Genomic DNA, 25451 nt, shown 5'->3' with positions numbered 1-25451 from the left:
TTTATTTCAATATATATTTGTTCGTCTTCAACAATTTCTTTTTACATATATAAAAAACGTTAATATAAAAACGTGTTTTTAATCATTGTTTCAATGTGGGCCTACTGTAGGATAAACACTCGATAAATGGTGTCTGAAACGATTTGATAAAAATAGGTACAGTAATTCGATTATATTATTTATAAGATAAAAGGCGGTTGATTGAGTTTGATTTCAAGCACATGGACTTTTTATAACAATAATAAACAAGGACTTATAAAATGAACAGTTAAAAGTTTACAATGAACATTCATGATCTCGGATATATATCATTAGGATTCAAGATATTTGAAGCTGGAGTCTGGTTTCCATTAAAGAGTACATCGAGTGAAAACCAACCCTCAAATAGGTTTCAACTAGCTTCTTATCAATTAATTTCTAGGCCTACATAGTCCATTAAATGATGTATTTCAAAGGACACAAACACTGCCATTTCGGCCAAGTATCGTTGTTATTTATGCGCTTGAGGTTCTCGGTTACGATGAGCTTACTGCTCTCCAGAGGTTTTAGCATTTATGCCGATTTGTTTATTTTTTCCCGCTTAATTGCTAATCTTTTCAATTGAAGTCTATTACGATGCAGAAAAATGATATGTTGACTGAAATATAAACCTAATTTTTCTACCGTCTTAAATTTACACAAGATTTTGTCACCGAGAGGAGTTCGGGTTTCCGCGGTAAACGCATCGTGTAAAGCATTGTCTACACTATCAAACTTTATGGACAAAAATGTGATGTGCCCATATATGGACATGATGATGTCATATCACTACCATATTTGGGCATACCACTGCCATATTTGGGCACACAATTTTTTTGTCAAACTACAGTAGTTTGATAGTGTAGACAGATAGAAGAAGAGCTTAACATAAACGTTCAAATACGCGTCACATGTACGTATCCTTACGACCAGAAGTAAATATATTATTTATAGTGCTGTACTTTGTCTATTTTATGTCACATATGATATACTGTATATCATAGGTAAAATTACGGAACCCATCTATATTTAGGTTCTGATTGGCATTTATATAAAAAAATATTAATCGCTTTAATTTATATAACGATCTGTGAAAAAAAACCAACAGGCGTCAACATTAACATTTACTATTGGAATGCACCAAATCAGCCTGTGCTAAGATTACTATATTTCAAGGATATACATAAACGGCATATTAAAACATATCATAATGCTTTATTTTATTTCATTTAGACCTATATAAATAGTCTGTAAAAGGTCTGCTGGTTAATTTATCTCGACTATACACATATATGGACCAAAATTGTGGAAAGAATTCACTTGTAATGGTGGTAATAAACCGGTTATCTTAAAGAAACAAAATAAATGTATAAAAAAACAGGTCAAAAAATACTTTTTATCACTATATGCTGATTAACAACACCTTTGTTTATTTAAGTTCTATATACTTGTTCTTATGTAAAAGGGTCCTACAAAAAAACGAAGCTACAGCTTTTTTATGCAGGATCCCTGTTTTCAGTTGTACTGTAATTATGATGTACTGTAATTGATGACTAAATAAATGTGGAATAAATAAATAAATACTTATACATACGACATGTATACCACCGGGTGACCTACCTCTGTGGGTGAAGTACCAGTAAATAAACCCCAATAATAGATGTAAAGTAGAGTATATAACTATACTAATATAAGTGGTACTGGCAAAAGCATTCTATTTTGAACGAGTAATAATTTGTTGCTCACGTGCACACAAATGTGTTATGGCGCTCTGTTGCTGTCGCAACCCCTGGACTGCTTGTTGTCGAATAAAGAAATGAAATGAAATGAACGACCATACAGGCTTAAAGCTCTGTTTACACAATCAAACTAGTTGTGATGTGCACAAATATGGTAGTGATACGCCTAAAAATATGGTAGTGATATGACATCATCATGTCCATATATGGGCACATCACATTTTTTAGTCACATAAAATTTGATAGTGTAGTAGACAGAGCTTTATAGCTAGTGTGCTCAGTACTAGTCTCAAATACATAATGCTCAAGTAAACATGAACATTATGCTATTAATAGTATTATTACTCACGTGACCCTAACACAAGAATACACATGAGTGAGTAGTACCTCAAGAACAGAAAGATAAGATCATTCAGTCTCTACATAAAGCTCTGTCTACACTAACATACTTGTTTGACAAAAAAAGTGTGATGTGCCCAAATAAGGTAGTGATATGCCCAAATATGGTAGTGATATGCCCAAATATGGTAGTGATATGCCCAAATATGGTAGTGATATGACGTCATCGTGTCCATATATGGGCACATCTAATTTTTTTTGTCACATAAAGTTTGATAGTTTAAGCTTCTTAAAAGTAGGGAAAAGAAAAATAAAATATTGAAATCACTATTGACCTAATATAAAACAAGAGGGCAGCATACAGATATGACATGTTCTACCACAGTATAACACTATTTTGTAAAGTGTTATACAATACATTTAGATAATTAACAACAAAAGCGTTTGTTTCAAAATAATGTCTTTTAATAAAGTATTGTATTGTCCTAAATGTTATCATTAAACACATTTTGGACACCACCCATACATAATTTACCAATTCATACATCAATTTGAATACAATTTTATTGTTTTATGTAATTTTGTAAATTGTATGAATTATCATTAAAAAAAAATTAGAAAACTATTAGATTTCCTTAATTAAGTTTTCAAATTGATTTTCTGCTGAAAAAAGGCTATGATCAAATTTATTCAAAACCCTCAATCATAGAAATGCGTTGTTACACAAGTTTTTTGTAAATAATTAAAAATATCAGAAAAAGTATATTTATCTCAATAAGGTACATAATAGTTCATCACATGCAACTGCAGGAAAGTCTTGCTCGAATTCAACCAAGATCTGAAGATTTCTTCTCAACATATTTCACAGCCTTTTCTTTTACTGCTTTCACTGTACCATCATCGCCAAACTTCTTTTCATAGTCCAGGTAGCGCTTGAAGAAGAACTTGATCTTCTTAGGTGGCAGATCAAGAGTGATGACACGCTCGAATAAGTTTCTACAAAGAAAATAAATAAATTTTGTACAAAATTGCGTCTCAGAAAGAGATTCATATTATTACATTACTGTACGTTACAATCATGTTGTATTATATAACATCTAAATAGATTCCTTTCATTTGATTGGACGATTGTGGGTCACATGGCGTTCAATAGACGATATTATATCATAGATATATTATACATCTAGTTTGTCAATTCCAAGCAATCATATAGCTAAAAAACTGAGCCAGCATGGAGAGGCACCACCTGATATGCATCAATCGACCAATCAGATAAGCAAACACTCAGTCATGCACCACTATGGCTATGTTACAGAGTGTTGAGAATATCAATGCAAAATAAAATTCTCGTATTTGAAAATTCAAGACTATTACCAAAAAACTATTTTATTGCCATTAACAATAGGTAACTTCACTGTAAAAAAACAAATACAGATTCTGACTTATTCACAATATTTTAGGTTAATTTAAATTTTTATATAAAATAAACAATATTTTGAACAGATATAAGGCAGCCATTTTGAGGAGTTCCTGTCCTGTTCATCAATTCACTGTCGACTAGATCACTCTAGTATTTTAATACCATTTCTATATATTATTATATACATTATACTCTAATTGTATTTTATAATCCGAATACAAACCTTGTGTTAGATGCATCCGTTTGTTTGATCACCATATCTAAATACACAGACCAGATGTCTGTGCGCTTTGAGTAACTCGACAAAACGTTGTCAAACATTGTCTTTCCACGTTCAGGCTCGCCGAACTTAAACTCCATCTGAGCAAATTTCACGATTACATCAACATCTAATGTAAATTAACAAAGGTTTATTTATCAGATTTGTTTGTAGGACCTCAATGGAAACTAATTCATTGGGTCATCATGAATCTACTTATCAAAAAAAAGTGTCATGTGCCCAAATATGGTAGTGATATTGCCAAATATGGTTTGGTTTTGTTTCAAGATGTAGTAAAGCAATGTCTTGGATGGCAATGCTAAATCTTTACAAAGCACTAATACTACCTGTTGTGACTTACTGTTGTTGTATGTGGGCACCTACTGAAATTTCTCATATGTATAGACTTGAAAGGGTTCAGAGAAAGGCCACTAGAATAATTATGTACAGAAAAGAAGGAAATTGGGACACTTCATATTTATATAGGTTAAAGACCCTAAGTATTGAAGATATATTTAAAGTGTATAGACTCACATTAGGTTTTAAAATAATGCATGGTCTCTGTCCATCATCCGTTAATGAGTTTGTGAGATCAAGTGAGAGGTGTGAAGGGCGGTTAATACATTGGAAGGCAAAGACCAATACATTTTTAAATTCATCGTTTGTTATTTTCCCTAGATTATGGGAGCAACTTCCCAATGAAATTAAACAATGTGCTACAATTTCAGACTTTAAAGCCCAACTCATCAAACATTTGATCTCAAAATATTAAGTTGTAATTGTTTATATTGTTTATTCAATGCAGCTTATTTTTAATTGGTGTATCTCATTATAACTTTGTTTTGTTTTATTTTGACTTAATTTGTGCTACTTAGTTTTGTTATTTTTGTATTTTATAAGTAATGATGGAGTAAGAGCAGTTTTCTGTTTGGGCTCATGCCTATTACTTGCTCCTGGCAAGATGAATTGTAAAATGTACTTTATGAACTTTTGCCGAATAAATATTATTATTATTATTAATATGACCTCATCATGTCCATATATGGGCACATCACATTTTGTTGTCCCAAAGTTTGATAGCGTAGACAGAGCTTTATGGTTGTGAAGCAATATGATTGGTTCACTTACGTTGTTTGGTTTCAAGACTTTTGAAGCTTCGCTGCATCAACTTATGTGCAGCATCTTGCTTGCCATTTTGCATGAGAAATGAGCCATAGTTTATCCAGACATCTTTGTTAGATCTAAACCTCTTCACCATTGTAGTAAAAAGCTGATCAGCTGCCTAGAATAAAATATATCCAAATATTTTAAATGATGTGCCTAAGCATCGCAAAAATGTTGATGTATGCCATCCTATTATTATATATCCTATATGACTTGATGCCTATATGCTTATAGTGCCGAGTTGTGCGTATTATATGCCATAAAGAATATATACAGTATACTGTATATCTATATACAGTGTAACATAGGTAAAATTACGGGAACCACACCATATTTTGATTTCAAAATTTGAAAAACATTGAGATTGACATTTTTCATATAATCGGTACACAAAATCTCTACAGAAATAAATAAGAAGAATAAAGATTTATACAATAACAATAGGTGATCATTTTATTTTAATGATCACCCAATAAAATCTTACCTCAATTTTAGTTGTTCTAAGGTAAATACTAATAAGCTGTTGGAAAACTTTGATTGGCTCACACTGTTGTAGCGCCCTCTCGAAAACCTTGACAAGTGTTTCCTCGGTACCATACATGTTTTCAAGATTTAGGTAGGCTACCCATACATTTAATTTCTCTTGTTCTTCCCTGTCAAGAGTGGAATGAGTTAATGTTTCTGTGATCATTTTCTTTACTTAATGCCACAAAATAAGGTACATACAGTCTCAATGTACTTGGTATAAAATACAAATTATGTCAGAATAGGGTAAACATCTCATCAATTACTCAACACCATCACACAAAGCTACTCCACAGTAGTTATAATCATGTTGCTGCACTACCCGTTGCTTACTTGGGCTAGAAACTTACCCCTGCACAAGTATTCTCAATGTACTTAGTATAAAGTACAAATTAAGTCAGAGTAGGGCTAACATCTGACCAATTACTAATATAACTCTACACTTTTTTCTTTACTATACAGGACCTAATTCTATGTCATAGATCCTGATGGACAATAGTATAAATTACCAACCTGAAATTAATAGTTTCAAGAGCTCTTTCAGCTACAGCCCTAGCCTTTTCAGCTTCTGTGTTCTGTAGATGAAATGCCATGAAACCAATCCAAACCATTGAACTATTTGGTGAGCTAATAAGCAAACGATTGAAGTCATCCACTGATTCTGGTTTACGATCTTCCTGCATCAAAGATTGCTCGGCCTAAAAGGAACAATTACAATGGCAAGAGAAGGTTAAAGGTTTGCATCGTTCACTCCATGGTTCTGGTCGTACCTCCTCAATTTTATTAACTCTCACCGTACGTTAAGGTATTGTCATATTAAAACACATTGAAAACAAATAAAACACAGATCAAAAAAAAATATAAATGTTTACACAAAAAAACCTGATATGAATACCATCGGATAAAGGACTATAAACCATAGGTCCCGTGTACACACCTGGCTTATGTGCACTTTAAAGAACCTAGTACATCTTTTGAGACAAATAGGGGTTTACCCCAGTGTACTAGTATACACACAGCAACTGTCACACACAGACACATAACTCAACATGAGGGCCCCTTGATTATCAGCATAAGCTGTTTAGGGTCACCCTCTATAATAATTTTAAATAAAAAAATTAAAAATAAATACAACCGCAACTAGATTTAAAGAAACTGTGTGTAAATGTCTTGGTCTAGTTCCGACCCCAGAAAGCAGTACTTCCTTAATTAGCAGCTACTTACTTGCTGTATTTCTGCTTCTTCAGATTTCTTGTCATTAGTATTTTCCTTTTTCATCTTTTTCTTTTCTGGCTGTGAATAAGTTTTGTTTTAAATTATTAAACGGTATATCAATACACTCTTTCCATTCCACTACAGAACAACAGAACAAGAGAAATTTATATCAAACTAATAAACAAACTTATAAAAAAAGTATAATGTGACCAAAATATAGTAGTGATATGCCCAAATATGCTAATGATATGACATCATCATGTCCATATATACATTTTATAGTGTAGACAGAGCTTTAGTATCATACTGGTCAAATGAGTCTACTAGCAGTACTACTAGTAGCAGTACTCACTAATCGAACACAAACGAAAGAGGGTTGCTTTCTCAAAGTAGTTTTTCTAGACATTTTACTCTAGTATAATATAAATTGACCAGATACCTCATCATCTTCCTCCTCTTCACTACTTGAGTCAACATCATCCTCTTTCGCAATTTGACCAAGTTTGGACAGATTAACATCCCAGGAAAACCCAGAGGAAAGCTTAAGACTTGGAACTGATGTTGCTGTCTGTAATGGAAAATACAATCTATATGATGACATTTTAAAAGCAATTTCACATAAAAGTCAATACATCGAGATGAGTAGGGGTTAATACGGTGTACTAGTACACACACAGCCACTAATCATAACTCTGGGAGAACAGTCTTTAACTGAAGAGGTCACTGAGTATAGAGAAATATAATAATATATCATCATGCATTTTTAGTTACAGTATAAAAAACTTTGGAGCTGGGGTCCCATTAGGCATTTGAAATCAGCATTGCTGACTTTTTTGGCAGCCCCTGCATCTAGTATCTGCCTCAGACATATTGGTTTATGCCTCTCCTCTGGTTAAGGTTGGCACTGGACGAGAGAAGCCCTTGGTCAATGTTGGGACCAGCCAGACAGTCCTGGCTTTAGTCATCATTCAGATGAATGTAAGACTAAGTCGTTTATAACAGAAGTCGGCCATATATATCACACTATCTCTACCATTTACCTCTTCTTCTTCATCTGAAGAACTTTCCTCCATACCGCTATCATCGGACTCTTTGCTCAAGCGTCGCTGCTTGCGTTGTCTCTTTCTTGATTCTACAAATTTGATTAAAAAAATAATTATAAAATAAAATTTGTGTTACCATAAAATATTCCTGTATGTTGATCTCTTGTCAGAATGTGTTGCTAAAGACATACTGACCTTTCTTTGAAACTTTGAAGTGACCTCTAAGATGTTCTGGCACAGCATCTGGTAGTCCTGTGTCCTTTGGTAGCATCGACATAGATACTTTGTCTTTATCTTTGTTCACTCTATGAAAATATAGAAAAAAAAACTGTTGACATTATCAAACTTTATGTGACAAAAAAATGTGATGTGCCTATATATGGATGATGTCATATCATTACCATATTTGTCAGCATATCACTACCATAATTGGGCACATCACACTTTTTTTTGTCAAACTAGTTTGATAGTGTAGAAATTCTGCTCTACATCCACAATACATATGAACTTGATACACAGTTACAAATAATTCTAACCTGATAATTTTGACAGACACCAATTTACCAACTGGAAAAACTGATGAGAAATCTTCTATATAATATTCTGATACATTGTTTAGTTTCACAGTTCCAGTTACGGTTCGAGATAAACTGTGTGAAAAAAATAAATGAAATACACAATTTTGTTGTTGTTTAATCAAATCTATTGCTACAATACATGCTAATACAATTACAAAAACCACTGAGACCCCATTTACACTTATGATTGGGTCCTGGGCCGCTCCAGGTTCGGGTCCAAATTGAATTGTTTGGGCCTGATTCAGTGCGTTTACACTTGCGTTCCAAACGTTGGCCCTGACGATTTATTTACTTCACTTTCTCAATCCATTGGTAACGGTTCACTGCATAAGCTGGTCCAAACATAAAAGCCTTACCTTATTACATGTTTACACTTATCAATTGCCGATCCCGGCCCAAATCTTATGTGTAAATGGGGTCTTTGATTCCAAATTTGGGTCCAACATCAACATTATAATAAAATGCCTTTAAGACACATCAACTATTAGTCTTACCATATAAACAATGCCTGTTGGTTACATTCCGATACATATCCCTTACAGACTGCCCCTTCCTTCAGATCGTCCAATGACATTAACTCTTGATCAGCGCCAGGGTCGTTGTGCTTACTAATACGTGATGGTCGTAATGATAAAGTCACATTATGACGATCTTCGGCATCCAAAACAGCACACCTACAGTACAAACACAATTTATTTTTTTATATATTTCCTTTTAAGTAAAATTGTCTGTATAAGAATATTTATTGGAAAAGATTGAAATCAGCATAGCAGATATATTTGTAGAAAATCAATTTGACGATACATACGGAACATAACATACCTTACATACTGATCTGCTTTAAACCCTTCTAGTGGGTGCTCTTTAAGGTGATCCCTGATATCTGTAATGAACACACTACCAAAATAACCAAATGGTAGTTGAACACAGAGTCTGTCAGTTAGCACCTTCTTGATACAACCATTTACAATTGTCTTCTCTTTTATCTCTTTCTTTTGTTCACCTACAATGAATAAAATAAAATATTTATTTTGAGTAAACTTAAAGATATATTGTCCCCCTAAAACTTTTTTTTTCAAACTTTTTTTTAATATGCCATTTTAATGTCACATAATAAAATAACAAAAAACTGGACCGAAAAAAAAAATTATTTACCTGAAAAAAATTTAATTTAAAGCAAAAATTCTTTTGTCTTTTTATAATTGAAATAATTTTAATTTTTTTTTTTTTTTTTACAGAAGTGAATAACTTTATTAAAACTGCAAAATAGCCTATTTATAGTCTGATTTTATTACTCTTCATTTTCCATGTTTTAGGGGGACAATACATCTTTAAATTATGTTTTATGATATGGATTATTATTATTATTGTTATGTCTATAATTTATACTATCAATAAAATATCTAAAAAGTTCACCTATTATGGATAGCTGTAGCACCTTTTCTTCATCATCTAAGCCTAGCACAGTGGCTTCTACTGCCTGGCCAGGCTTCTTGAAATGTCTGTCAGGGTTTTCTAACACGGATAACTTCTTGGATATGTTAAGTCGATGGATTTTACCGCCAACGTACGGTGTGACATGTACCCAGAGGATATTGCTGGAAAACTAAGCAATGAAATGTATTGTTTTAAATCTCTTATTTAATCATATTTATTTAAAAAATTAGCAATATAAATAGGAATAGGAATCATGAAATGGAATGGTCAACATACCTGTTGGGTGAATACAGTGACCTGTTGACCAGGCTGGAATGAATGCAACTGTTTCTTCGCTGATACATGTCTGCTAGGAACCACATATTCATCTGATAATTTACTATTATAAACAAAATTATAGAGAATATTTAATACATTTTAACTTAAAAAGTTATTAGTCAATAAATTACATAAGTTACAGACAAAGTTAAGATAATTCAACAATAATACAATGTTAAAAAATAAAAGGCGTAATTAATAAAAAAAAAAGTGTGATGTGCCCAAATATAGTAGTGATATGCCCAAATATGGTAGTGATATGCCCAAATATGGTAGTGATGTGCCCAAATATAGTAGTGATATGCCCAAATATGGTAGTGGTATGACATCATCATTTCCATATATGGGCACATCGCATAAAGTTTGATAGTGTAGAAAGAGCTTTAGAACCATAAGGTTGCTGAATATTACCTTGGCTTAACGCTGAGCTCCAGGCCTAACTGAGTAAACTGATTGGTAATCTTCAGAGATCTGTTCATTCTCATCTCTCGATATCCAATGACACGCGCCTTCAGAAATTGCTTTACTTTAAACCCATCCAGAGAACCTTTACCCTAAAACGTGATAGATTTTGTTAAAGATGTTATTGTAATCCCTCAGTTTAATAACATTATAATCAAAATTTCATTTTATTTCCACACTTACAATACTACAGCAATAAATGATTTAAAACATAACATCATAATTGGATTACTTATCATAGGTCTACCTTAAACATTACAGTCATATGGTAGTGCTGTACAATAAGAAAATAAATAGGCCTATCACCCTCACAATCATTAAATTTGAACTATATTTTATGGGATTTATTGAAGGATTAATTATTTAAAAATAATAATAGTGTTTGCAGACCTACTGTAGTTTCAATAAATTGCGCTTAAATTAGTTATACAGCTTGCAGGTTTAATGAATGTATACATGGATATACTAGCAGTGGCGGCTATGGGCGCTCAGTGTACAGAGAAAAAAACAAGCATTAGAATAATTATGTCGAAAAAGGCTAAAAACGCCCAAGGCCTCCAGCATTTGTGAGCCACTGTATACTTATAGCTCCATTGTATAGTACTAAATTAACATGTGTTTATTGTACAATTCTCTGTATTATTTTATCAATGTCTATATTTGACTTACATGTGGTGTGGGATTGTCTACAATTTCAGTAATATGTATCCTGCCTTGAACTTTGTCGTTGACCACCACATTAACCTGTCCTTCTTTCACAGAGTGGACTCTGTTTGAAAAAAGAAATGTAACACAATTAAAGAAATAAGAAGCTTTAAAAGCTGGGTTTCATGAAAGGCTTAGCAGTGGCACTTTACATATTTTGCCATGTTAATCGTAAGCCAAAAAACATAGATCTCTCAACAAACAGCGAGCTCTTTAATTCAGGTTTGTACTCAAGTTAGGCTAGTTAGTATAGGCCTAATTTACCATTACATGCACTGCTGGCCTCTAGGGCTATATTATACAACACCCTTCTTACTTTACATGCCTGCTATGTATGCATGTTTTCAGAGACGAAGGTCAATCCCCTACACTGAGCTGTTCATACATGAATGTTAACTGCCGTGTTACGAACAAGAAACTGGCCAAATTTGGCCGGTCCTCAAGTAGTCTTTTCAAGTAGCCTTTCCAGGTGGTTTAGTACTTACACGGAATCTATTTTTGTTTATACAACACGCCAACGTCCATGCGTGTTGATTTAGCGTGTATAAACGGGCCCTGATTGAAAAGTTCACTTCAGGATAAAAAGTGGGTTTGTTGAACCCCCAACCCCCCTTGCTACAGACTACAAAAATCACTTTACCTGGCTTCTACAATGCTTCCTCGTGTCACGTCATATTGTCTGGCTTTAGCTTCCATCTCTTTCGGTCCAAAACGAATGAATTTTTGACTTTCATCGTCACTATCGCAAGTTTCTTTTACAACTTCTGCTACCTGTTTTCCGGTAATAGTTCTGAAAAATATTATCAGTTTAAATTTAAAACGATTACCTCATACAATGTCAATAGTTTATCAATGTAAATGGAATACAGATGTTTTATTAACAATAATTGTTTATTTTATCATCATATTAGCCATCAACTACAGGACTGTGTAATAATTCATGACTTTATGTAAGCAATACCAACAATACGGCCCATTGATTTTACAAGACCACCATCTGTACAATGAGTCCCTTGACAAACTCTCAAATGTAGTTTCCTGTCCCATAAATTATTTCCTAAGTGCCGAAATCTGAGAATACCCAGGGACCAAAGCAATTTACAATAGCATCATTTGTTTAGGTAACCATGGCAATACGTAACCAGATACAAATTAGTTTTGGTTATTAGTATAGTAGATTTTTTATATTTGATATACAAATAAAAAAAAATGTCATAAAAAAGTTTATTTTTGTCTATTTTATTATGTTAAAAAAAGTTTTTTAACTCGATATTTGAGGCAATAACTTGAACATGACCTACTAGTTGAAGGTCAATCCAGGTGATACAGATTGCCACACAGCTGCTAATCTGACCTCTATTGACCTTCTAACTGTTTTAGGTCACTCAATTAGACAATGCCAGTGTGCTCCTCCCACCTTGGGAGATTAGGTTTGTCAGCATCAAGAAGGAAGTGCTTTTTTATATTTATTGCACACGATCTACCTGTCACACTGCATGTGCACATGTTGCGGCTGGCAGAAACAAATAATGGGAAGACAATGCTTTATGCGAATCAGAGGAACAACGAACAACAAATGCTCTTTTTGTGAATAAGAATTCTGAAGTAATTTCTTTCATAGGACATTTTTATTTTATAGTTCAAAATCAAGGTAAGCGTTTTTATATATTCTTTTTGACCTTGTTTGTATATACCAGCATGGAACAACAGCAAATACTGTAATAATATCATATTATAGTAATTAATGTTGAGAATAAAATAATAATACAAGGGTTCTTACACTAAAATGATATGTTGTTTCTTGTATATAACAATTGTATACAGTATACAGAACCTTCCTACACAAAATAATACATGGCAAGATTTCTTTTAAGATACTTTATTAAAATAGCTCTGAAAGCAAAAATGAATATTCAAAATGATTGGTATACCTTAGTATTTTTAAATGTCTTATTATTATATTTGTTTATAAAGGGTATTTGTTTGATGGCCATCATATGATATCATAAATTTAATCGTATACTGTAACAAATTATACTTGAATGCGATCATAAAACTATTAAAGTTAAAAAGGTACATTCACTTCTCATTTACCCGATATGATTTATCAAATATGAAATTTGAGAAAGCAGTTAAGCCATTTCCCTGCAGGATGTGAAAGTATGTAATTGCTAAACGTTCAAGATACTGGCAAAAAAAATATTTTCTAAAATAACAATTAATGTTTATATTTCATAATCTTGACATGCAATACCAACCACCTGGTGAGATTATGTTATTAAACTGTAAATATATTGTTTGAAGGTTTGCATGGCGGAATAAAATGTTGATATAGGGTCTGTTTCTGCTGCAAAGCGCCGAATAAACAGATTATTTCAAAAATGTAATTTTTATATTGACTGCATTTCTGCTCAATTTTTGTTCCATAATAACTGTTTAAATCAGTGGGTGGTCGTTGACAAAAATCGTTAGAATTACCCAAAATGCAATTGTTCCTGGCGGTTAATTCAAACGTTCCTGCAGTGTAGTTGTTGTTGTAGTCAGCAACCGTCAATCAAATAACCGTTATTTCGTGTTGCAGCTAAGAATTGCTCAGCGATAACCGGTTAAATGGCGTTCTAACACCGATTTGAATGGGTGTTTTTAAGCTGTTATTTTGCGCTGCCTTTTAACCGGTTACTACAAAGTTGTCCAGTTTCTGCTCCCAAGAAAATTAAGTTAATTTATTCACACCATTTTTAACCGGGTTTTTGTTTGCAGCATAAACAGGCCCTTAAAGTTTGCTGTACACCACATATATTTGTTCGATCAAAGTATATTGATCGAAATGTCGAGAAACTCAACAGTTCTTTTTCAGAACTAATATATGTCCAGGTGTACCACAAACCTTATATCAACAAATTGTAAATATAGTTTACTTTTGGTATTATATTTTTTATTCAATAATGTGTTTATAGTTTCCTTATATAGTTTTATTACTAGTTTTTTTAATGCTAAAAATATACTTTTTATTTTACTGGCCTATTTATTTGGCCTAATTTCAATGTTTTGAGTTCAAATTCAGTTGTTAAAATTTTCTGACTGACAAAAAATAGTATAAATAAATATATATCTAGGATTGTTTCTCTTGGAATAACTCACAATTCTATATAATATATATTTTCAGAATGTCTACTATGAGGAAAATGACAGCAACCAATTGGATATTATTTCTAACTTGGATTTTAACATTGATTCCAAAGAACAGGACACAGACTTGCAATGACACTGGTATTATTTCCTGTAGATATAACCACCAAAGTCAAAAATGTTTGTGTAAAAATTTTGACTGTATCCCACATGAACAGATTTGTCTGCACGTTCTATCGCTCGAGCTAACTTCGGGAACGTACACGCATATCCCATCGTATGCTTTCACCGATTACTATCGGTTGAAGATTCTTAAAATATCGAACAGCGCAATTAACGAAATACATGCAAATGCTTTTGACGGTTTGACCACATTGGAAACTCTTCATTTAAAATCAAACAAACTTGACAGGATACATGTTGGCGCTTTCAATAATCTTTCCAACTTAACTTCATTGAATCTTGAAAATAATAATTTGCAAAATCTCTCGAAAGGAATATTTTACGGCTTACAGCGTTTAACCTCATTGTTTTTAAGTCAGAATCCATTAAAGGAAAGCAGAATGGAGTATTTCGATCAATATTTACCTTTAACTTTACTACATATGGATATGATTGACATAGATTCCTTAGAACAAGGTTGTTTTCATAATCTCCCGGATTTACGAATAATATCATTAAAAGACAATTTTTTGAATAGAATTCAAGTGGGCGTATTTGGTGGTTTATCTTCACTATGGAGCCTGGATTTAAGTCGGAATAATGTACAAACAATAGAAGAGGGTAGTTTCAAGTCCGCAAACAATCTTTCTTATGTTGAACTAAAATTCAATAATATATCAAACTTTAATGAGCTTTTAAGAGCACTTCCATCAGGATTGATATCTCTTTCAGTGTATAAAAATGCTATCACCGATATACACGGACTTCAAACAAGAAATCTTGAAAAACTCATCAACCTTGATTTATCAATAAATCACATCAGAACTCTAAGTTCTGACTCTTTTCTAGGAATGCCATTTCTAGAAAATCTGGATCTTTCAATGAATCAGCTTAAAACTGTAGATCTTACGCTTCTTCCACATTCTATCAAAAGTTTACTTTTATCTAAAAACTTGATAGAAAATTTAATATTACCAACTACAACGACCTGTCTACCTCAATTGACAAATTTTGTTTTAAAAAGTAATAATTTTGAAACTTTTCCTGTCTCGTTGATAGAACTAACTCCGAGTCTCAGTAGATTGGATTTAAAGTTGAACAATCTTGTGTGTGATTGTAATTTCAAAGAATTTGAAAATTCGACGGTGAATACATCTAATTTATATGTTAGTTCTCATTGTTCTTCAGAGCAATCGCAAGAAAGTCTTGCGGAAAAAGATGTAGCAGATCTATCAAGTAACTGCATACAACCTCTTGTGAGGACGACTTTTGAACACCTGAGCATTATTGAGGGAGGTAGTATGACTCTAAACTGCTACGTCAAAGGAATTCCATTTCCAAGGGTTATTTGGCAAGGTCCCACTGGAAAGACGTTATTTGGAAAATATGATTATGTAAATGATGTCACATTTATGGAAATTATTGAAGCTGGCAAGGAAAATAATGGAACATACATTTGCTCTTCTACTAATCCTTTGGGAACCAGTAATGTGTCTTTCAATGTGTTTGTAATTCCTCAAAAACAAAATGACTTTACAACTGTAAAAATGGAAGAATCAAATTTAGGAAGTACGATAACAACAGACATAATCTGGACAACTTTGAATGCCATGATTACTTCTGAAATTGTTAAAGATACTCATGTTACTTCAATTCCTCCTCGTCAGACTATTTTTACCTTGACAAATATAGATCAAACTATGGACTTGGTAGAAACAACAGAAATGTCAGTTGTTAAAACTACTGAGCTAGGTACAACATCACATGACAGTTCCACATTAAACCTATTAACTACAAATAAAAATAGCCAACCAAATAAAATATTGACGACCCAAAATACTAAAACTATAAAAAATATATCATTCTCGAGTTTGATACAAAGTAGCTTAACGACAATCAAAAGCACGACTAAGGAAACATCTGAGAAAACAGAATCAAAACTTTTCCGTTCTTCTACAAACTCGCCAAAAAGCATGACTCAACACCAAGCAAAACTTATCAAAACATTGCAGATGTCTACGTTACCACAGGATGCCACAAAGAAGAACACTACAACTACACACAAAAACAATATAGACACAACTGTTCCGTCAAGGAGCAAAAAAAGTCCTGGAAAGATTATTGTAATACCTTTTTTAATTATTCTATCGATAACGGCAGTTCTGTTTATTCTTAAATACCTTGTTAGAAAAGTGCGTTCAAAATTACGCAAACCAGTAAATGTGTTTATTTTGGACGACGTTAATGAAGAGTTATGGCAGGATGAAGAAATACAAAACAATGTGTGTGAAACTGAAATGCATGTCGGACTTCTGTCAAATTTTAAAGAATTCTCATATGGATAGTAAAAGTAATGATTCATTTTACTTCATCATGATTGTACTACTAAAAAGAGAAGTCTCAACTAGATTAAGCATGCTTATACAGAAGTCTTCATTTGGAAAACCTCTATTAAAGGGACACTTTTTTGTAAAATGAACAAGGGGGATATGCTTCTTTTTTTTTTTGTCTTGTTAAATTTAACATTTCAGCCAATTCCTTTTCAGGGTACACCTCTATTTAGGCAAACAAGGGCATGTTTAATACTTCAGCTGGAGATATATGTTTCCAAACAACAAGCAACAATTATTCATTGTACAACTCTATTAAGGGGACATTTGGTCTCAAAGGTGTCCCCTTAATAGAGGTTCTAATGTATTAGAAACATTTGAAACACAGCATTTTAGACACCCATTTGTCTGTACTGTACTGGGTATAACTATTATTTATGAGAGAAATGATATAAATATTATGGTTTAACATTCCCACTTGCGACCTATAACTTTACAATGATCAATTATTGCATCTGTATTGAACACATGTACAAGTGAATAAATAAACTCGGGGAATGTTGTTTTGCCAGGTGGAAAATACTACTGTAGTAACACCAACCTACAAATTGCCTCTGGCGCAAAACAAAAATTGGAATGACGCCTGGTAAATCATTAAACAAAAGTGGTCACCAATAAACAAAATGTCAAGAAAATTACATTAAACTGTGACATATTTATGTTTATATGAAACACTTGTTGAGCATTTTCTATCATCCAATTATCAATCCTATTTTTAAATTATATCACTTGGGTCTAAAATAAATTGTTTATACGACAACGACCGACCGAGATAGCTAGAAATTACTTTTTTGGCATTAAAAAGGTAACAAATGAAGTCATACATAAAGTTGATAAAATATGTTCTTACTTACCCATAAACCTTTGCTTTGAAGCACTCGCCTACTTTAAAGATATCTTCTCCACTTTTGACATCATTGTAGTGCTGCAAGAGAGTACATTTTGTGTGATTATTATTTATTAAGGATTGCTCATGCTAATTACGATATGGTAAAAGAAGTCTATACAATATCATTACTGTATTAAATGGGATAGATACTGAACTATGCTCTTCCATTGATGAAAATGCTACATTTATTGATAGAATACCATTGTGCTCTTATTAAAATATACCAATATAATTATGTTTATTATGTGGGAGGGTCACACGTTTGAAGGGCTTATTCTTCTACTTACATATTACATAGCATTATGAATGTTTATATCAATTCAGAATGTTATAAACAGAAGCCTGCAACTTTTAAAAGCATTCAATCTAAGATTGATGAGATAGGTCAACTACTATCTTGTGTTCCCCAACAAATCATTAAAATGCGTTAAATCTGACAAATGTCTGACATGAATTTGGCATTTGTGCATGTCTAAGGGGTGACTACTATAAAGGGAAAAGTACTATTGACATAGAAGATAAATTAAGGGAAAAATTTTGTCTTCAGTATTAGTACAGTATGGTACCTCCATGTGTTCAGGTTGGTATGCTCTATCTACACTATCAAACATTATGGGACAAAAAAATGTGATGTGCCCATATATAGACATGATGATGTCATATCACTTCCACATTTGAGCATATCACTTCCATATTTGTTCCCATTTTGTTGTCAAACTAGTTTGATAGTACAGTAGACAGAACTTAAGACCAAGAAAGTGTTTTTGTGTTTTTACATTTAGACTAAACTTTGTAAATAATGTATATAGACAGATTATTATTTAGAAATGTTTTAGATTTAAATAAAAACTAAATTGGAAGAAATTGTTCAGAGTTTATTAATTGAAGTGACATACTCTACCTTCTTAGTGGGTAAATACAAAAGAGCGCCCTCTTCTGTAGACGCAAGCACAAAGTATTCTTTTACAAGTTCAACTTTGACCCTTAGTTCTTCTTTTTTTGACTGAAATTAAAATAAAAAGATGAATGCTTTAAATTAATTACAAAAATCCTGAAACTTGAAGAACAGTTTATATTTGAAAACAACCCCAACTTTTAAATTTCAAGATGATATAAGATTAAGTGTGGAACTTTGTGGTGAAATGTCATTTGAGAATTTATCATGTATACCTTTGCGGTTTGTTTAGTTTATGATCGCAACCAGTTTACCAAAACTTGTTAACGTTTACACTAACATTGCCGCAAGCTATTTATACCAACACTGTCATATCCAATTTGCAAAAATTTGTTTCAAGATCGAGGAAATTGGACAAATCTAGAACAACTGAATATTTTATTCAATTATTTATAAAACTTTAATATCATTTAAAATTAATTTTATTAAGAAAAAAACTATTTATAGGGCATTCGAGTTATGCTCAACAGACTTATGTGTCACATTATTTGGGCCATCTCTAAATGACAGATTTAATAACATGACACGATTCTACTGACAAATGACAGGAAATATACCTTGCTAAAACTAATAACCAAAACCTATAAAAAGGGGATACACATTCCATGCTTAAATATACACTTTTAAGTTACATGTAGTATAACATTCAACAAGCTAAAAAAAAACCAGACGAATGTTTTCACTTGTATATAAAAAAAATTATTAAACGAAAAACAAATGCGGTTTGAGGTGAAAACAGGCCACGGCCAAAATCATAATCCCAACGTTAACCTACAAATAGATTTAAAACATCCTGAGAAAATATATACCCTTGATGTCTTTGTTTAGTGGTTAACTGACTTTCAAGTAGTAATGTGACCCTGACTGTCTGATCTAACATAATATTCATTACAGGCTATAATAAATCATTATGATGCCTTACATACACCACTGTAGTAATAATATGTGAAAGAAATATGAATTATAAAAGCATATTGGACTTCAGCAAAGGAAACACTCCCACAAGCCACAGACACATCTCCTCTCCCCTCCATCTTTTCTTACCCTCTCCCCTCCCCTTTTATTGACCTCTCTCTTTCCTCCTCTTTTCTTGACCTGTCTCCTCCCCTTTTCTTTCCCGTTCCACTCCATCTTTTCCCCTCCCTCTTTCCCTCTCTTCTCCCCCTCTCCCTGTTCCCCCCCCCTCTCCCTGTTCCCTCCCTCTCCCTGTTCCCTGCCTCTCCCTGTTCCCTCCCCTCCTCTTTCCTAACTCTCTCTCCTCTCCCTTTCCTTACCCTCTCCCAACACCCTTTCCCCCAGGAGGGAATGAAATGATTGACATGCTGAGGTCATGCAAAGTATAAAATGGACTAATATTTTTTTCAGTACCTGCATTTTATGTTTTCTAAAATTCAGTTATAACCGGACACCAACAACTTAGCTAAACACAACACATGCCTCAATAAAGGGTGCTTAAGGTTATGTAAATATCTAGATATATTTATAACTAGCTAATATAAACAACTGAGTAGAGTTGAGTTACAAAGTTTGTTTTCAGAACAAAAATTGCTTTGAAGGACGGCAATAAAATTAATAAAAGTCAAATTTAATTAATAAATACAAAATATAATAAACAAGTATATTTCTTAACAGAAAAATTAAAAATTTTGTAATTTAAAAATTGAAATTTTTATCCAGGGGGATTGAAATACTATTTTTTACATAACAATAAAGCCTATTTTACTCTAGGAAACTTTAAAAGTCTCTATTTAAATTTCCTAGTGGGGCCTAGTATTCACTTGCAATCTTTATCAAATTTGTTTGCAAAGTTATATCAAGGCAATCTGACAACAGGACACTGAACTCGCCTTGCCAAGATAGGAACTCGTAACAGTCCTTTGATCTTATGTCTGGCTGCGACAAATACCAACAGTACTGTACTATGTACATATTCTCCACGGCGCAGTGTCTGTTAAGAGGAGTGGAACTGATCGTGTCGCAGCCACAGATAAACCCTTTGATTTCCGAAGCTCAGCATCCTGACCTGTTAGATTGCCTTGATTATAGCAACTGTAAATTAAACGAAATCTTACCAATTTCTCCTTTTCTGATGCCTTTGCAAAGTTCACTAAATATTCTTTCATGGAGAGCTCAACAACTTCATTAACGAAATCTACATGAAGAATGACCGCTTGGATCTTATCTCCCGGTTTATGGTCATGTTTGAATGGACAATGGTTCTTTCGGACAACCGCTGAAACATTCTTAAGCTGGCAGAGAAAATCTCCTTTCTGAATTTCTTTGATAGTTGCAGTAACACTCGCTCCCACATTGATTTTCGAAATAGTTTTGTACTCTAAAATACAAAGCAATAGTTTATAGCATGATGTCAAAAAGAACTCCAGTAGAACACATCTTATCAAGGGACATGCCTATTAAAGGGATACTTTAACATACCATTACAACAGTAAAGCTTGGTTCCCACTAGAACGTAACGCAAGGACGTAAACGCAACGCAAGCGTTTTAACCAATGACAAGCGAAGTTATAGACAGACAGCAATCAAAAGCGAATAAGCCATCGCTTGTGATTGGTCAATTCATTTGCGTTGCGTTACGTCCTTGCGTTGCATCGCTAGTGGGAACCACGCTTAAGGCAAACACCTAATCTGCAGAAACCTTTAAGTGGCGACTCCATTGGGTTCTGAAGCTGTCCCCTTAATATCAAAATAAGTTTCCAGATATTTTTTTTTTAATAAATTTTAATTCTGCAAATTAGAAAAAAAAGTCAAAATACTTTATTGAATAAAATGTGAAGACATGACGGATTCTCTTCTACGATTTCAAAAATATCAACGTCGTGAGGTAATTTCCCGATTGATCGTAATCAAAATGGTACTGGGTATGGTCTACTAGTTTTTCTGCTCCCAACCAGTACATCCATTCATAGAAGCTTTGATGAAGTAAGCCTACCTGGTGGTGGCCATAGAACGGTCCCGAGATAACGACTATACTTCGGCTTTAGTCGATAGAAGATTGAATAAATTGTTAGAGACAGAGTATACGATGTTATGATTATGTGTAGATATGTGATTTGTTCTTTTTATTCAAATGATGTTATGTATTTAATAAATTTGTTATATCAATTAATTCAATTATCGTAGATTGCATATTATGCGATAAATATTATTTAATAAATGTTTGATATATTATTATTATATTAATAAAAAGATATTTGTTAGTATAAATTAAAAATATAGATATAAGGAAGAAAAGCAAAGAGATTATGGAGCGGCTGTACCAGAATATACAACATTAAGTATTGTAAAGTTAATATAGTAAAAATGTAGGCGATCTTGTCAAAGGTCAAGCGCCTTCAGCCTGCCACGTTTCGATATTCAATATTGAACTTGACCTGACGTGGTTCCACAATATCTTTATATGAATATGGTAGAGTGGATAGAAACAAAAATTAATTTAAATTTAAAAAGTTTACCTTAATAACTGGTTTTGAACTGAATCGGTTGATGTCTTATCGTTGTATGATGTATGATTAGCTTTGGTTTAAAATTATGTTCGATAAAGTGCGTATGCGTATAGAATGAAATGTGTGGATGGGAATTACAAACGTGGCAGGCTATATGGCGCTTGACCTTTGACAAGATCGCCTAAAATTTATAATTTAAATCTACGATACTTAGTATTGTATATTCAGGAATAGCCGCTCCATAGTCTCTTTGCTTTTCTTCCTTATATCTTATTCTTATTAACTCAAAATTATTTTTACTAACAAACATTACTATTTGTATGCCTAGTGTGTAAACATTATTGACATAATTTCATAAACATCTTCATGTCGTACAACCACTCGTAACATTTTCTCAACTTTCTATCATCTAAAAGTCGTAGTTAGTCATGCCTCGGGTCACATTCTATGGTCACCGTACAGGTAGGCTACTACATTAGTACTTCTATGAATGGATGACTAGCCGGTGACAATAACGCTAGTTGGTCATACCCAGTACCGTTTTGATTTTACGATCATTCGGGAAACCACCTCACGACAATTAAATGTGTGGATGGGAATTACAAATTATGGAGAAACATTATTAGAAACAGGTATCACTTACTTTCATGATTTTTTAATTCCTTAAATATTTTACTTTGTTCCTTAAAGAAACCTTTTACGATATCAATTGGCGTGACATCAACAGACACCTCAGAAGGTCTTAAGGATAACAAAAACCTCTTCTTCTCCCCGTTGACTTCTTTAACATGCGCATATATCGTCTGGCCGACTTTAAACAAAGTAGATGGATCGGATGCAAAGCTGTCGGAAACATCCTACAAATATAATTATTAATCTATGAAATTATATTGCTTTAAAATGTTATTTTATGTATAAAATTGTATAAAATTGTATGTATATGTTTCATATGGACAGTTTGAAATCAAATTGAATTGAATTAAAAAACAACTCGCCAATATCATTCTACTTAAATTGATAACATGATTACATTACCTTAAGTGGTGCCAGGCCTATGATATTGTTGAGGAACTCCACAAACACACCATAAGGCATGATATTACGAAGGCAGCCTACCATCTGCATACCACACTGTAGATCACTAAAGCCACCTAGCATATTGTCAGCTTTAGATACTTCAATTAGAGATGGTTTGCATGTTAGTATCTAGTGGTTTATGAATTAAAGTTTAAACATCGACAATTTGAAATATACACTTTCTATAAAACAATAGAGCTAATGATTAGATATAAAGAATGTTTATTAATTAAATGGGGAAATAATTTCATGAGTTAAAAAAATCAACTGTTCCATTCAATGAATGAAACAAGTTTTATATTTATCAACCTATACAGCATGGCACAACAAATGTAAGGTGAATGAAACCATTCAATAAAACTTTACTGTTGAATGTAACAAAATAATCAACACCTTATGATAGGAAATCAGCCAATCAAATTGCAAGAATATAATTATGTGCATTATCATGGTTGATACTGTATAAATGTATGAGGACTGTATACAAGAATGGATGGAAGAATAAAATAAAGTTGATTTGAGTAAATGGGTGAATATGTGATCAAATAAATGATGTATTTTATATATGATGAATACATTTACAGTATATTGATATATGACAAAGGCATGGGAAACGGATTTATTTAAAGATATATGGTCCCCCTACAAAAAATATTTTTTGTTGGTGAATACGCCATTTTATATTTACATAAAAATTATTCACTTCGACAAAAAATTGGATCGAATAAAAAATATGTACCTGAAAAAATTAATTTAAATTGATTGGAAGTAATATTTAACTGTTTATTGTGTCTTTTTATAAGTGAATTCTTTTATTTTATGATTTTGGGAGACAATACATCTTTAAATACAAACAAATGGATAGATGTACACAGATAAGGATACTTGTTGCTTAGCTGGTCCTTTGTTGTTAAACATCATGGCTTGCATTTCATCTCCTGCTGTAGCAGCAGCAAGCAAAATATCACAATTAGACGTGTAATCTGAAAGATGCATTTTGGGAATGATAGCCTCTTGCCCATTTTCCATCTTCACGTACAAATCATCAGCCTTACTTGACAGAACGGTAACCTTCATAATCTGAAGACAAAAGTATGTGAATTCAATTCATCAAACATGTAAACTATTACCCCTTTCACACCAAAAGCAAAACTCCGGAGACACTCCGAGAGTTGACGTCCCGCTGTTTGGTGTGAAAGGTAAAATCAAGCAAGTCCGGAGTTTAAAACTGCGGGGTTGAACAGCTGAACATTCTCCGGAGAGCGAACTGCGGGGACACCCCGGTGTTTTGGTGTGAAAGGTACCAACATCAAACTCCGGAGTGTTTCGGGTCAAAAGGTTATCCTCGCAATCAATTATTTATTTAGTTTTATTTTAAAACACTATAATATTTGTAAAAAATATATAGCGGGTCTAGAAAATAATAAGTAGTATAAATAAAACATTATATTACTTCTGAGACTTTTGAAAGTAATTATTAAATTTAAAATATTATTAATTAAAATGATTCTAATGATCGTCGCTATGTAAACAAACAAAATAGAGGGCGACATTTACAATTTTATTTTATAAACCCCGGTGTTACTAGGTTGGTGTGAAAGGGGTATCTCCGGAGTTTCTCGACGTTTTGAATGGTCATAAACCCCGGGGTGTCTCCGGAGACACTCCGGAGTTTTGGTGTGAAAGGGGTATATAACACACTGTTGAGTCAAGTGATCGAGCGAATAAAGCCTTTTTTGTCAATCAAGTTTGATTGTGTAGACAGAGCTTTAGACGGGGTACTGTAAACTGACACTTCTTCTCCACTTCTCCATTGTTCTGGTGACTTAAAACTGGTAGTCCCGTATACAAACCTGGCATTTGTAGGAGGGGGTTACCTTAGTGTTTTGTTCCATTACAGCATCCGTTGTTAATCAAATAATCAAACTAGTTAATTCACCTTGTTACGGAAACCACAAATGGCCTATGTCTAAAAGGGATGGAAAGAAACTAACTATCCCCAAACAAGAAATATAGTGTCTGGGTACTAATAAAATGTCTGGGTACTAATAAAATGTCTGGGTACTAATAAAATGCCTGGGTACTAATAAAATGTCTGGGTACTAATAAAATGTCTGGGTACTAATAAAATGCCTGGGTACTAATAAAATGTCTGGGTACTAA

At 33.0% G+C, this 25451-nt stretch overlaps 1 protein-coding gene across 1 annotated transcript in view; it reads right to left on the bottom strand.

Annotated features, from left to right (window-relative positions):
• Window positions 1-1065: 1065 nt before the first annotated feature.
• The window catches only part of LOC140046382 (protein RRP5 homolog), a 32243-nt gene continuing 7857 nt past the window's right edge, over window positions 1066-25451 (bottom strand). The window contains exons 13-35 of the mRNA XM_072091018.1: window positions 24174-24368; window positions 23247-23417; window positions 22855-23068; window positions 20820-21082; window positions 18694-18795; window positions 17758-17828; window positions 11863-12012; window positions 11187-11286; window positions 10467-10609; window positions 10014-10116; window positions 9717-9906; window positions 9123-9303; window positions 8795-8974; window positions 8259-8372; window positions 7918-8027; window positions 7720-7811; window positions 7119-7247; window positions 6689-6757; window positions 5978-6162; window positions 5424-5592; window positions 4904-5057; window positions 3740-3905; window positions 1066-3092 (exon numbers count right to left, since the gene is read on the bottom strand). Coding sequence (XP_071947119.1) covers window positions 2924-3092; window positions 3740-3905; window positions 4904-5057; window positions 5424-5592; window positions 5978-6162; window positions 6689-6757; window positions 7119-7247; window positions 7720-7811; window positions 7918-8027; window positions 8259-8372; window positions 8795-8974; window positions 9123-9303; window positions 9717-9906; window positions 10014-10116; window positions 10467-10609; window positions 11187-11286; window positions 11863-12012; window positions 17758-17828; window positions 18694-18795; window positions 20820-21082; window positions 22855-23068; window positions 23247-23417; window positions 24174-24368 — 3420 coding nt within the window. The 3' untranslated portion in view covers window positions 1066-2923. The remainder of the gene's footprint in view (window positions 3093-3739; window positions 3906-4903; window positions 5058-5423; window positions 5593-5977; window positions 6163-6688; window positions 6758-7118; window positions 7248-7719; window positions 7812-7917; window positions 8028-8258; window positions 8373-8794; window positions 8975-9122; window positions 9304-9716; window positions 9907-10013; window positions 10117-10466; window positions 10610-11186; window positions 11287-11862; window positions 12013-17757; window positions 17829-18693; window positions 18796-20819; window positions 21083-22854; window positions 23069-23246; window positions 23418-24173; window positions 24369-25451) is intronic.

This window comes from Antedon mediterranea, chromosome 4 (genome assembly GCF_964355755.1).
Source record: "Antedon mediterranea chromosome 4, ecAntMedi1.1, whole genome shotgun sequence".
Taxonomy (NCBI): Eukaryota; Metazoa; Echinodermata; class Crinoidea; order Comatulida; family Antedonidae; genus Antedon; species Antedon mediterranea.
The sequence above is the reverse complement of the archived record's forward strand: the minus strand, read 5'-3'. Positions and strand labels throughout refer to the sequence as shown.